Source organism: Calypte anna, chromosome 14 (genome assembly GCF_003957555.1).
Source record: "Calypte anna isolate BGI_N300 chromosome 14, bCalAnn1_v1.p, whole genome shotgun sequence".
NCBI classification, from domain to species: domain Eukaryota; kingdom Metazoa; phylum Chordata; class Aves; order Apodiformes; family Trochilidae; genus Calypte; species Calypte anna.
This window is the reverse complement of record NC_044260.1, coordinates 14,147,713-14,162,016: the sequence shown is the minus strand read 5'-3', so window position 1 is coordinate 14,162,016 and position 14,304 is coordinate 14,147,713. Positions and strand designations below refer to the sequence as shown.

The following is a 14,304-nucleotide window of genomic DNA, read 5'->3' as shown; positions in this document are numbered from 1 at the left end:
GCCAGCCCAGGATGCCATTGGCCTTCTTGGCCACCTGGGCACACTGCTGGCTCATGTTCAGCTTCCTGTCAATCCAGACTCCCAGGTCCCTTTCTGCCTGGCTGCTCTCCAACCACTCTGTCCCCAGCCTGTAGCACTGCATGGGGTTGTTGTGGCCAAAGTGCAGGACCCGGCACTTGGCCGTGTTGAACCTCATCCCATTGGAGTCAGCCCATCTCTCCAGTCTGTCCAGGTCCCTCTGCAGAGCCCTCCTGCCTTCCAGATGATCAACACTTCTCCCCAGCTTGGTGTCATCAGCAAACTTGCTGATGATGGACTTGCTGATGATGGACATGGAAATGACATTCAAAGCAACAACAGCCCCCCAAAGATTTTTGAGAGACATTGTGAACCCTCAGAGTTTGGAATAGGAGGGTGACCACTCTCAAAGTTCATCTCTTTGTGATAGCTTTGAGCAAGCTGGCAGAGCTCTGCCCTTACCATCATTAGGCCCACATCTACAGTACTCAGCAGGGAAGTTTTGTGGTTAATGCCTTCAGGAAAAGCAGAAAGACTCCTTTCAAAGTGAAAGGATATGGAAAAATAGTGTACCTACTGTGTGCCTCTATGTTCTGTGTGTCCTTGGAACCAGAAAGGAGTCTGGTTTATCTGCTGGTCTCAGATCACTGTTGGCTGCATGTATTTTTACTTGGTGACCTCGTTCTCTTGTTTTGGGGTAACATTTGGCATCAAGGGTATTAATATTCAACGTTTTGTTCCTGAAACTCTTTACTCCTTGCTTCTTTCTGATCTGCCACCCATCCTTTCCCTCGGTTTCTCAACATGTAGAGGTAACAGTTCTGAAGAATGCCCAGAATTAGGCATTCTTTGGTACTTTAAGCTCTCAGTGGTGTGTAAAATTCATGATGAGTGTTTTTGTGGTGTCTTAGAAAATGTAGACTGTAGAGAGCTACATAGAGCTGTACATGAAATTAATTGTCTGATTTAAAATAGGCAGTGAAAAATACCAATACCTTAAAATTTCCCTCATTAGAGGGCAAAACAGAAGTGTAATCACTTCTATGAAATCCCAGAGTAATTACATAGTGTCCATGGTGCTCAGGGATCCCTCTGGTGCCTGCAAAGCTGATTAATTTGGTTAAAATAAACTGGACTTGCTCTGACCCTGCAGTTACAAAGCATGGCAGCCTGCCTGTCACTTGTGAGCATGCAGATGTCTTATTGGGACAGGAGCAGCTGACCTTTATCTCATTGACAGGTTGCTGTGAGCTGTCTGGCAGGCAGGGGAGGGGATTTACTGCTCTCAAATGAGGTTAAGGCTTTGCTCTTCACGGAGATTGTTATTAAATGGTTAACTTCCTTAATTAACGTCTCTTTTTCTGTGGGGTGGGAATTGATTTAAATTATCCTGCTTTAGGAGCAAGAGTATGACTAGTGACAGCCTGTCTGTGTTTGTAGAGCACTCCAGAAAGCCTTTGGATGTGCCCTTTCCATCCACCCATCCAACTTTACTTCGTGATCCGCAATCCCACCCGGGCACGTGCCTTTGGCATAGCCAAGATCAAGATCTGGAATTACAACACAACAGCTCCCAGTGTAAGTAGCCTTTTCTCAACTCCTCTCTATCTTTACTTTGCCTTGCTGGTTCCTCTTTGATGAAGTCCAGAGGGATGCTCAGTTTGCTCGTCTTTGCAGAAGTGTGAAATAAAAGCAGATACCCTGTTCTCTAATAAACCAGGGAGCTACGAGGGGTCCATGGCTACTCTGGAATTTGCTTTTGTCTTCATTGTAAGTGCTGATGCTTTCTTTGGCACAATTAACATTTTCTTTTAAAGCTGTTGAAGATCTCAGTAGACTTAGAAAGATGCTTTCATAGTCTGTCAGTTAATCCTTTGGTTAGAAATAAAGATACAAAGGTAAATTCATTGTAACCTTCAAGGTTTCCACTTGTTCTACTACAACACAAATAAATATGTGTTTTAAATAGGTGTTTAGTTCTAAATGTATATAGGTATAAACAGAGTACTCAGCTTTGGTCTTGTTTCTCTCAATTCCAGAGTACACTGTGTGCTCATAATAAATCAAGTAATCCAGTGTTACAAGAGACACATCTCATGGCAGATGGTCTCTTATTTGTGTGTTTGAATGACACCATGGAAATTATTCTTGTTTGTATACTGCAATGTTCAGAAAAAATCCCAGGTACTGGATCAAAGAGGATTTTCTGTCCTGGATTATAAATAAGAGGCTTTATCCCTCTGGTTTTGCTCTCATCCCTGTTCTTATATAAGCACATATGGTAATTTATATGTATGAAAACAGTCATGGAAGGCACAGCTAAACAAATTTACTTATAGCATGGTTTATATTTATTTTCTGGAATTGGAATAGCTTTTTCTATTCAAGTGTGGGCTGGAGAATGTTCCACCACCTTAAAGAGCAGGAAAGAGTCTGCTGGTTTTGGAAGTAATAGTATGTTTTGTTACCAGACCTGCTGAAATAACCCAGGAATTTCTGTGTTATGAGGTACAGGCTTTCTAATAATACATAAATATAATAAATATAATAATAAAGCTGTGAAATCTATTAGGAGTATAATCCCACGGATTTTGGTGGCAGTGCAGCAGTCTAAATTGACTAAAGAAATCTCTTCTTAGCCTCAAGATGAAAGAATAATACAAACCAGTCCTGCCCATTTCTGCATGAGGAAGTTTTCTCTTGTGTAAAACCCCAAAATACAGTTAGCTAACAGTTTTCTTCCTGGTAAGGGAAATCCAGAGCCAGATTCTTGGGTGATTTTTTTTTTTATAATTGTTCTAACCTCCCTTTTCTCAAAGAAGAAGGTGAGAGGTGCCCAGGTATTTATCTAAAAAGCAGACAAAAAAATTAATTCAAGCCAGCATTACTGTTGAAAATGTTTGAATTGTAGAACCCCAGTCTAAAAGCAGAAAAAATAAATCAGAAGGAAGGTGTAAAAATCAGATGACACCACTGTCAGGTTCCTTAATCCAGTGCATTAGAAATAGGATCTCAAAAGAACTCATCTTGCTGTTATTTACTTCAGATGAGGTCTGTGAAAAAGAGAATTTTTAATTTGTAAGAACAGCTCAAGTGTAAGTGAGGGCAGCCAGTTCTTTTCAGGTTTGTCTGAAATATTCAGCCATTCCATAAATACTTGCTACAGCCTCCAAATTACATCATTTCTTGATGCTATTAAAAATACTTTCATTAGACCCAATACAGTGTTTGTTGAGTGCCCTCACAAATCTGTTAATTAAATCATTACTTAGGAGCATGAGTGTCTTGGCTGCTTTGCAACTGGATCGTTTTCTCCTTGAGGCAAATGCCCATACATTTCTTCCCAGGGTGTGCTCCTGTCCATTCTTTTGACATATATTGATATATTTTTTGAGGTTTTTTTGAGGTTTTTTTGAGGTTTTTTTTTGAGGTTTTTTTGAGGTTTTTTTGAGGTTTTTTTGAGGTTTTTTTGAGGTTTTTTTGAGGTTTTTTTGAGGTTTTTTTGAGGTTTTTTTGAGGTTTTTTTGAGGTTTTTTTGAGGTTTTTTTTTTAGTGTTTTTTTAGAGGGTTTTTTTTTAGTGTTAGAGGGTTTTTTTAGAGGGTTTTTAGAGGGTTTTTAGAGGGTTTTTAGAGGGTTTTTAGAGGGTTTTTAGAGGGTTTTTAGAGGGTTTTTAGAGGGTTTTTAGAGGGTTTTTTTGAGGTTTGTTTTGGGTTTTGTTTGGGTTTTTTTTGGGGGGGGTTTTTTTGAGTTTTGAGGGGTTTTTTGAGTTTGAGATTTTTTTTGTGATTTTTTTTCTTTTGAGATTTTTTTTCCAGTGGGTGACTTGTCTATCACTTACTTTCTATTGCTTTATCTTTTCCACTCATCTGTCAGAAGTCAGGCAGAGGCAACTTCAGGTCTTGTGCTTCTGCTTTTAGGTTTTGTCATGCACAGAGACCACTGAAATGGCCAGAAATATCATCACTGGAAACACTGTCCCAGCAGGCACTGTCTGAGGGCTGAAAGTGCAGAGGTGGGCAGAAGAGCAAGAGAAACCATAGAACTATTTTCACAAAACCTTCTTTTTTTCTCTCTGCCATTGCTCATACCTTCTTGCTGACATTGTGCTGTTTTCATGAGTACTCTGGGAGGAACAAACACTTGGATGAGGTGTTGTTTATTTACAGGGTGACTTCCTGATGGAATTGCTGTATGAAAGGAGAGATTTCTCCAACTTCCTTGTGCTTTTAGAGAGTTTTCTCCAACTTCCTCACACTTTCAGAGAGTGGAGCAGTGGTGTGAGGGGAGTTTAACCATTCTGACAGTCTCCATGTATGATCCCCAAGCAGTGCTGAAGGAGAACTGTCACCCAGGAGATGAGCAATGGGCATGAAACTGAAACTTTGTGCTGTCATGAAAAGCTTTTCAGTTTCCATGCAAATAGGGAAAGAAAAAAGACACCATGTGATGGACACATCACGGAAATCTAGAGGGCAGAAAGGAGGTGGATTTTGTCTCATCATCTCTATTTTCTTTGAAGAAACCAGTGCTTTTGTCAAGGGGGAGAAAAACTTGGATGCAAATGATAAAGAGAACAGAAAGAACATTGGTTCCAACTTCAGTGGAAAAATCAGGTTTTGATGAGACAAAGATGTGAGTGGCAGAGTTGTGTCTGAGATAAAGGCCTTCTATTTCAAAGGCTTGTTAAGTTTGGAACAGGCTATCAAGGCAGATGATATGAGAACTGTTAAAGCAGATTTCTTCACAATTGCATAGGTTATTTTGCTTTTTCAGTGAAATGAGGTGGACTGGATGATATTTTTTTATTCTGTCCTTTCCAGCCCTGTCTTTCTATAACTCTTTGTAACTCTTTTTGACTCCAGTGGCTTTACCCTGGGTGGTTGTTCACTGTGTAATGTGTCATGAAAGCAGTGAATCTTAAAGAGGCTGAAGCAAAATGTGTCTCTGGAATTGATATGCTGATCAAACATAATTATACTTAATCTGGGCTTCCTTGTGCAACTTTTAAAAATACTTAAGCCTTGTCAGCCAAAATGGTTCATAGTAGTGCCAAGCAAGGCTTTTAGTCCTTTTACATAAGATCTTAAATACACCACAATATTTTTCAGCTGTTTAAACTTTTGATTAAAAACATTAAAAGCATGTTATGGGTACAGGGCTTGAATTGTTTTTGTCTGTTTATTGATAAAACAATCAGAGTTTAAGAGCAGTGATATTTGGTGCTCGAACACCTTAACTGACATCTTCATACTTTTGTTATTACAGGACCTTAATATTGGAGTAAAGAAGGTGAAGTTGTATGTTTATGAGAACCTTGTATTTGATGGTGAATTAGAGAGAGGCTCTGGAGATCTTCTCACTGACTGGAGCACTACAATTGTGCTTGCAGATCCCAAGCAAGAGACCTCTGCATGTTCTTCAAATGAAGGGGGGGAAGTCAAGGCACCTGCAGTCACAAAGAAAGCAGACCTACCCTTTCAATGTGTCCCATCAAACAGTGCTTCACTAAGCAGGGAATCCCTGCCAGAAGAAAATCCTGAGGATAAAATGAACTCTCTCAGCTTTACAAAGAAAAAATTGACTGAGTCAGAGGATGCTCTGCAGGTGTTACCATCTGAATTTTGCATGAAAGATACCAAAGAGAAAGCAGCAGTGCAGTCCGTTAGGGAGAGTGTTCAACCTGATGATGGACTCACTCTGAGTGAGCAAATGGAAAAGCTAACAGGAAGGAAATTGTCTGGTTCTACAAGTTCAATTCCTTCTTGGTTACAGTCATCTTCCCAAGGAACAGAGGACAATCAGGTTACTCCCAGTAAGCAGAAGCCTCCCTGGCTTGCTGCAGAACATGGTTTGGGTTTGAGATATCAAGCACAGTCAGATGGAGCATCAAAAAACTTCTCAGAACTGGCTGAGGATGTCACATGTCAGAGAAATGGACTGGGAAGATCCAGTAGTAGAAATGCAGATGGAAATGGGAGATCACAAGTGTTAACCAGAAGGGATGGTGGTGAAGGCTTGGACATACTGGAGCAACTTTCTAATAAAAATTGCTGCAGCTTAGAGTACCCTGCAAGTGGAAGGAGAAGTGTCAGACATGTGAAAAAGGAGGAATTAAACTCCATAAATCTTGGAGAAGATGGTTTGGCACTCAAAGGTAAGAAATCACAATAGAAGCCTTAGTGCAAGTGTGGATATGTTCTCCATTTTGCAGTAGCACAGAATTATATAGGTTGAAAGGGACTTGTTGAGATTTCTGGAGGTATGGGCACTGGGATTTTATTTGTGGTGTTTGTAGTATTCAGTTTTTCTTATTCAAGCTATGGCAGTGCTCATAGTCTCTTCCCTTGTCCTACACCTAATGTGAAATGCTCTTTTCCTGAAAAAAATGCATTCTGATTTAGTGTTTTTATTTGGGGAAAGGAACAAAGGCTAAATGTCAGTACATTATAATATAAAAATTGACAGTTGTGCAGAGGTATCAATGAAAATCTGAAAAAAAAAGATAAAGAAGAATGTGACCAAGGTAGTGAGTCAATTTACAGAGTTTATTTTTGTAGCAGATTTGTGTCTTTCTTAGAATAAAGGTTGGGTCTGTTTAGAGTGAATGGAAAGCTGCCTGTATTTTCCCTTCTCCACTTGTGCCATTACAGACCTCTCCTTCAGATATCTCCTCATTTATGAAAAGTTTTCTAGTACATTTAGCTACTACCTGGTCCATGCTTTTGCTTTATCCTTGTCATCCTCTTCCAAACCTTTTTCAGTTTGCCTGGATCCCAGATTTGGGCTCTGGGGGATCCAGGTTTGTTCTGTTCTGTTCTGCCTCTGGCAATAACCAGCAATGTGTCCCCAGGAAAGAGTGTGAGAGTTGGGCAGGTGCTCAAGTCCTTCCTTGGCAGTCTGTAATTCTTCAATAACTTGTCCCAAATGTAGAGAGTCTGGCAGAGCAAGGACAAGGCCCAGAAAAGGGGAATAAGAGGTTAAAAAGATACCAATTGAAATTTGGGGTTTGATTTGGCAAAACCACTGAAACAATTGACATGAAAGTGAAGCTTTCTGCATCTTTTATTGGGTGTTTGCATGAAAGTTGGGGTCATAAAGGGACAAGGCATTGTGCTGAAATGCAGGAGTGCCAGTTCTAAACCTACAGCAGGCATCACATGAAGTTTTCAGACAAAATGGCTGTTTCTAAACCTAGAATGTCTGAATATTTTTTCTTTGCCTCTCTGTGGGGAAGGCAGCAATTTTGTAAGTGTGTCTGAAATTACACCCTAAAGCAAAGGGACAGAAGCAGTTGGAATAACTACCAGCTTCCCCTCACCCACCCACTCACCACAGCCCTGTTTCACCCATCTCACAGGGTCTCTGGGAGATTAAAAACTTGTCAACATTATGGAAAATGCAAATCCCACTTTAGTGATTTCTGCTCAGTTGTAAACATGGTAACAATTCAGGAGTTTGGCCGTAAACGATAAGACGAGGGTTATCATGAGTCTGATTAGAAAGTTACCTAATGTTGCTCAGAGCAGATTTGGTCATTTGAGCTTAAAATTCCCAATCTGTGCTTGTTCCAGGGAAATCTCCAGGCCACCCAGCAGCTTTTCTTCTCCCCATCCTGTACTGTGCAGGGTGAAGTGGAGCTGCCTGAGCATTAACGACAGGGAAAGGGTTTTAAGTGGTTCCCTAGGAGTGGTGAATTTTAATTGGCACGGGGCTAGGGGAACTGCAGTTTTCCAACAGCAGTATGTGACAAAGGAGAGGCTGCACAGGCTCATGTGCAATATCCCAGCATGTCTTGGATAATTAAATGAAGAATAATGAGAAGAAGAGAGATTAGAAATAACACGTTTGTGCGTGCCGCTCGGCTCGAAGTGATGTTGCTGCAAAAATACACAGTTTTTCTTTGATGGCTTGTTTAATGGGAAAAGGAAATGGTGGAAGTTTGCTGGTAAAACTTGCAAATAATGTGTAATTTGTGGTATTACGAGTTAAAAAGGTTGAAGAACTGCACAGAGGACTGCAGAGAACTGCACTTGAGGACTGGAGCAATAGCAATGGAGCGCAGTTCGGTTGGACTGCTTGCAAGGTCGTTTGGGGACTAATAACCAAAAATTAAGTTGTAAGCTGAGTAATCATCAGTTGCAAATAACCAAGGAAGAGAAGAATTTTGGTTGAGGAGCTGATCACAGATTGACTGTGAAATCCTGGAGTGACGCAGGCGTGATGATTGCAGTGTACCCTGAGGATCTGTCTGCTGAGGCAGTGCTGGTGGTTAGGGAAATGTTAGGATCTCAGCAGAGCCACTCGTGAGTCTTTAGTTGAAAAATTGCAGTTCTGATCATCCATTTTCAGGAAAGCTGATTACAAAGTAGAACAAATACAGAAGAGAGCTTTTAGAGTGATTTGGGGAATGAAGCGTGTGATTGCAGCATGGAAATATGATTGCTATTTTTAACTGCAGGGAATAAAAATGAGATTAACACAACAGAGAGAAGAAAGGTGTTTTTTTATCCAAGCTAGTGTGTCCTGAGAAAGTTCTGAGAGTAATTGTGTAGTGTGTGTTGCCATTAGGAGCAGGACAAGGGAGTTGGTGATTGAAGACGGGAGGGATGTGTGTTTGAGGTGGTGTTTCTGGACCCTTTGATCCTTCAGACCTCTGCTTTCAGGCTTTTCTCAGCTTTCCTTTCTAGACTTGTCCTTTTTTTATCATGCCTTAATGTAGCTAAGAAGCCTGGGAACCTCCCATTGAAATTCACAGCTGAATAACTGCAGAGTTTTAATCTCTGTAAAGCTTGTACTTAACCTAAGAGTGTGTGGGGGATGCTCTTCTGTACAAACTCACCCTGAAATTTCCAAGCTTTGACATTTTTAAGTGGTAAATACATCTATCTATCTATCTATATATATAGTATCTTCCTGAGGTAAATGGTGAGGCTCTGGGAAGTACTCTTTGGGGTGACCCACCCCATGAGATGTCCATATGGGTGACTGAACAAGAAAGTGACTTACAAATTACTGTTGGTCTCTGAAATCTGAACCTTTGGTTCCCCTCCACATTTCCCTTGTGGGCTGAGGAGGAGTGGCCTGGTTGGTCTCCAGCCCTGCATTCTGGAAGACAACCCTCTTTCAGGTACTTTTCCATCTGCTTTAAAATTCTTCTTTTTATCTCGCTCGTCCCCAGTGTAAATGATTATTGGCCACAGATAGATGAGAACATTACCTCTTTCCCAGTCCTTCCAAAAACAAAGTTAAAAGTTGGTCTTTTAGGTCTTTTGGGAAAACTTGTTTTTGTGTTTTCCTGCAATTGGCATTTATTCTTGATAACCATTTGTTTTTAGTATCCACTCAAGGACGTTGTACAGAAGTAAAATCTAGCCCATGGGCCTGGAATTGCTTAGTACTCCACTTCCTCTTCTTCATTTATTTGAAGAAAATAGAGAAGTCACAGCTTTATTGAAAGTCTTATTATCTGTTCTTAATTATTTGGAGTTGGAGATGAAGCAGCTCCCCAGTGCAGGCAGAAGGAGAGAGCCTCCTCTTGCTCACACTCTGCCCTTCTGGTTTGCTGCTCCCACCACATCCCATCTGATCTTTTATCCCTCTTCTGCATTGCTGAAAAGTGAGAAAAAAGTTGGGATGTTACATGCACAGAGCTGCAATGCTCACCTCATCCTCCTTGTGTGCCAAGCTCCCTTTTCTCACTGCTTTTCCTTCTAGCCATGATTTGGACAGGCAGCAGCAGCTTTTCTCTGAAACCAGTTCAGCCATTTCCAGCTGTATGAAAGATTTTGTGCAGAAATACACAGAGACAGGTGATTTAACCCAATGTGACAGCCACACAGTCAGGATAGGAGGGCAAAATCCCAGTTTCCCTGGGTGTTGAGTCAAGAATTCACAGTCTCAAACTTAGTTGTGTTGTTGTATCTTGGCACGAGCTCTGCTCTTGGATATTTAAAAGAGTTTGGGTTTGTTCTGTCTAAATGGAAAAGGGAAACTGGGACATGTAGTCTTCATAAGAGAGAGGCAAAAGAAAAGTGCTGGAAAGCAACACAAGTATGAGCAGCATAATTCAGGGAAGTCCATGTTGTAGTGGTTTGCTTCCAGTCCTGTTTGTGCATTAAATGCCTGTGTAATGTTTGCAGGTGAGGACTTTTCCATCAAGGACACAGCAAGCTCTAGAGCAAGGTGTCAGAATGAAGAGGAACGCACTCTGCAGGAATCCTGGAACTCCTTGGTGAAGTTTAATTATTCCCATCGGGGCAGGATCTCTAACATGGATTTTCAAGGGGATATCTTTGATGAGTTTCTCCATCAACAGAAAATCAGCCGTTCTGCAGAACATCAGCAACTGAGAAAAGAAGGACCCCAAACACTACCAAAACAGCAAGAAGAAGAAAATGGTGTGGAGGCACGTGATGAACATGAGTTTAGAATTCCTGTTTTACCTTATGGGCAGCACTTAGTAATAGACATCCAGACAACGTGGGGAGACAGGCACTACGTTGGTCTTAATGGAATTGAAGTTTTCAGTTCTAAAGGAGAGCCTGTTCAGATTGCAAAAATAACAGCTGACCCACCTGATATAAATATTTTACCAGCTTATGGCAATGATCCCAGAATAATAACCAACCTAATTGATGGGGTAAATCGGACTCAGGATGACATGCACCTTTGGCTAGCACCATTTACCCCTGGAAAGCCTCACTTCATCTTTATTGACTTTGTGAGTGCCTGTCAAGTGGCTATGATTAGGATTTGGAATTATAATAAATCTCGCATACATTCTTTCAGAGGTGTGAAGGACATCAGAATACTCTTAGATGAACAGTGCATCTTTAAAGGAGAAATTGCAAAAGCTTCAGGAACCTTGTCTGGAGGTATGCTCTGGTTTCTTATTTTCTGTGGAAACAGCAGTACAATACAAATACACACATTTAGCTTGTTTGTTACCACTTTTCACTACACAGCAATCTGGGCTACTCTCCTTTCAGTCTCAAAACAATGCAACCCCCACTAATGCTTTTGTCAATGATACTGAGAATTTTAGCAGCATATGGAGCCAGGCTCTGTTCTTAAGGATGTCTGAGCAACAAGACCAGATTTGGGTAACATCAGATTGATAAGTCACTAGGCATTTAAAGTTGCAGATTTTGACTTGTTTTCACAGATAATGTCTTTAGGTAAAGGTGATGGAGAAGCTTTTTCCTCATTTTCTATGTGCTCCAAGTTTGAATTATCTGGATTTTTCTGTGATGTGTAAGTTTGAAAATGAAGATAATAATTTGATCAGTAGTCAATATCAGTTTAGCATAGATTACCTTTAAGCCCTACTGCAAATTAAATGTGAAGGATCACCAAAAATAGTTTTTATCCCTCTAAATCTTCTTTTATCTGATTTCTCCATTTAATTCTCTGTGTTTCCTTCAGCTCCACAGCACTTTGGGGATACTATATTGTTCACTACTGATGATGATATTCTTGAAGCTATGTACTGCAATGATAAGATGTTTGATGGAGAAACAGAAAATGCTGTCTCCTTGAGATATGAGGAGGAGCTAAGGAGGCCAAGAACTGCTGATGGAGAGGGGGATGAGAGACCTTTCACACAAGCAGGCTTACAAACAGAGAATCAACAGGTAGGGGCCTTGGTGTTCAGAACTCTCCAGAAATGTCTTTCTGAAGCATGATATGGAATTAGGAGACAATAATTTCCATGACAGCTCTGCAGAAGAACTAACACAGCTGCCTAGTTGGAAGATTGAGTTTTTTCCACCAGCTCAGTAATTTGTGCAAGTTTTTAAGCCCAAAAGGGCCTCCACATTTTGGGCTCCCTGATTAAATTATAGGGCTGCAAGGAAGGCTGTTTTAGATTGTGTAAATAGATGTTTCTCTGCTGACTTGAACAGAGGTTAGAGGTTGCTCTTTCTGAATTAGGTTCCCCCTGCAAGTTTATGGCAGTGTCAGTGATTTTTACCATACATTTGTTCATGCAGTGAGAAGCTGTGCTCTCTGTCACTCCAAACCAAAATTTGTCCATATTTTATACTCTTACACATACATATAATATACTCTTCCTTGTTTCCACACAGTAGGTATCTTACATGAAAAGAATCCTCTGGCTCCCAACACTCCCCTTATTTTTTCCTCTTTCTCTTTTTGACTAGCATCTCCACAGGTCTCTGAGCACTTTGCAACATAAAAATGTTTGTTCTAAGTTCATTTCATGTCCCTTACTTTTTGTGTTGGATGAAATTGAACCAGTGGAGTGAAAGGATGAGTAGCCAAGGAGGAAGAGAGGGAAAAGAAGAGATAAGGTGACTTGGCACAGATGGTTTATGTCCTGCAGAGGAGGGCATTATTAAACATTCTATAAAACCAGGAGCTTTATTGTGTCTGTGGGGTTTGATATTCAATAGAGGTGTAAATTTTAATTCCCAGGCTGGTCTTTTAAAGGTTTTCATAGTCACTTTCCTGCAAGACAGGTACCCTGATCCAAGGGGGGTTTCCACCCTGTGTAGGTTATCTCTGTGTTGAGTTCAGTGCACAGTTCTTGTTCCCTCTCACCTACCCAGTTACCACAAGGACATTTGCTACTGCAAGGAGTTTATTGCAGTCTAGGAAATACAAGATCCAGCATGTCAGTGGTTATGCTGCAGAGAATTAATATACCAGAAGGAGCAAAGTGTTGACAAGCATCTTTATTTTTTTTTAGTCACATTCTAGGTCCCCTTGATGTATTCTGGTTGACAGGGAGTCTACTTCCAGTGATGAATGGAACTACAGAGAATGAGTCTGGACCTTCCTCTTTGGCTTTTTGACTGCTAATGAGGATTGAGCTGATGATTTAGTAGTACTACTTACAATAATGCTATAATTCAGTTCTAATCTTCTTTTCTCTAGTTTGGAGCCAAATACTGCATGTGTAAAGTTAGGGTTCTTTGCCACACGTATAGCATTTTTCCATGTACACACAGCAAACATAATGAGCCATTGTTTCATGTTCCCTCAATGAAATGAAGTCTGTCTTCAACCCCTCTTGCTGCTGGAATTGCCCCTGTATGATCAGCACATTTTATCAGCTGTTTATTCACTTTCTGGTTTGGCATGTTGAATAGCTCAGGATGTGATCTGTGTTGTCAAAGAACAAAGGCAAGATTTTGGGCAAGTCTGCTTCTTACTTCTTCCCCTTGATTCTAAAGAGGAAATTGGGGTGGAAATTCCTGAGGTTTTAACTTCCTTTCAGACTTCTCTTTACAACTTATTTGCAAAATGTTGTAAATGCAGCATGTTATCATCAGCAATCTGCAGCTAAATAAGGGTTACTTAAGAATTTCAGCTTCTTAGAGAATTGGTGGCTCTAACACTCCACCCTCTACATGCCCTGACAAAAAAACAACCCTAAGAGTCTTGACTTTCTAAGTACTTTTGGGGCATGTTTTCCATTATCTGCAGGGCAGCCTGGGTGGTGTGGCAAAGGGGAGATTGATGTGCAAAAGACTTAATGTAAAAAACAAAAAAGGAAATAGAAAATTGCACAGAAAACCTTCACTTCATAAACAATGTCTGTAATGTATCCCTGATGTGTGAGTTCATTGCACCTGTGGGTTTACTTTTTAGGTTCAAGAGCCAGACCCCCTCTCTGACTGTGCAGCCAAGGAATCAGGAATATTTATTGGAAAATGTAAGTTCTTCCATTTGCTTCTTGCTTAACCACCCTCCCCCCTGACATTTTATCAGAGAGGATCTGATTTGTCAGAGCTGTACAGAACTTTGTGACAGATGTCAGGTCTAGAATAGAGATGAGTAATTGAATATTTAAGGCAGAAGCTTTGTTTACTATGACATTTAGAACATTGCATTGTAACAGTTGGCTTTTAATCTCAGAAAAATAACACTAGCCATTTGCCTAGTCCCTGAATGGGATTTGTAATAGCTGTGTCCATTACCAAGTAATTCTCTCCCAATCCTATGTATTTGTCAGATGACTGAAATTAAGATCAGATTGACAGCAGAAACCCTACAGTAAAGCCAGACCAGAATGTTACATCAATACTTAAAGTTCCTGGCTTTTTTGATCCTCTACAAAACCAAGTCTCTGTGGATCCTTAAATTAATTTCCAAAGAGCTTCTGGATGACCTAGAAGTTTCAGAGTTGGTTCCTGGTCCTTTGAATTTGGAGAAATTTTGTTCTTTGGCCTAGGATGAATTCATGAGCAATCTGTGTTGTGCTCTCAGAAATACCCCCAGTACCCACACAGCTCTGAACTGGGCCCATGACCCAGGAACTG

General features: G+C 40.6%; 1 protein-coding gene across 1 annotated transcript in view; it reads left to right on the top strand.

The window, feature by feature from the left end:
* Nucleotides 1-14,304, top strand: part of KIAA0556 (KIAA0556 ortholog) — a 45,855-nt gene that overhangs the window by 13,134 nt on the left and 18,417 nt on the right. Inside the window, exons 10-14 of the mRNA XM_030460050.1 lie at nt 1,459-1,596; nt 5,285-6,173; nt 10,159-10,893; nt 11,444-11,652; nt 13,634-13,697. Of these exons, the coding sequence (XP_030315910.1) occupies nt 1,459-1,596; nt 5,285-6,173; nt 10,159-10,893; nt 11,444-11,652; nt 13,634-13,697 (2,035 nt within the window). The remainder of the gene's footprint in view (nt 1-1,458; nt 1,597-5,284; nt 6,174-10,158; nt 10,894-11,443; nt 11,653-13,633; nt 13,698-14,304) is intronic.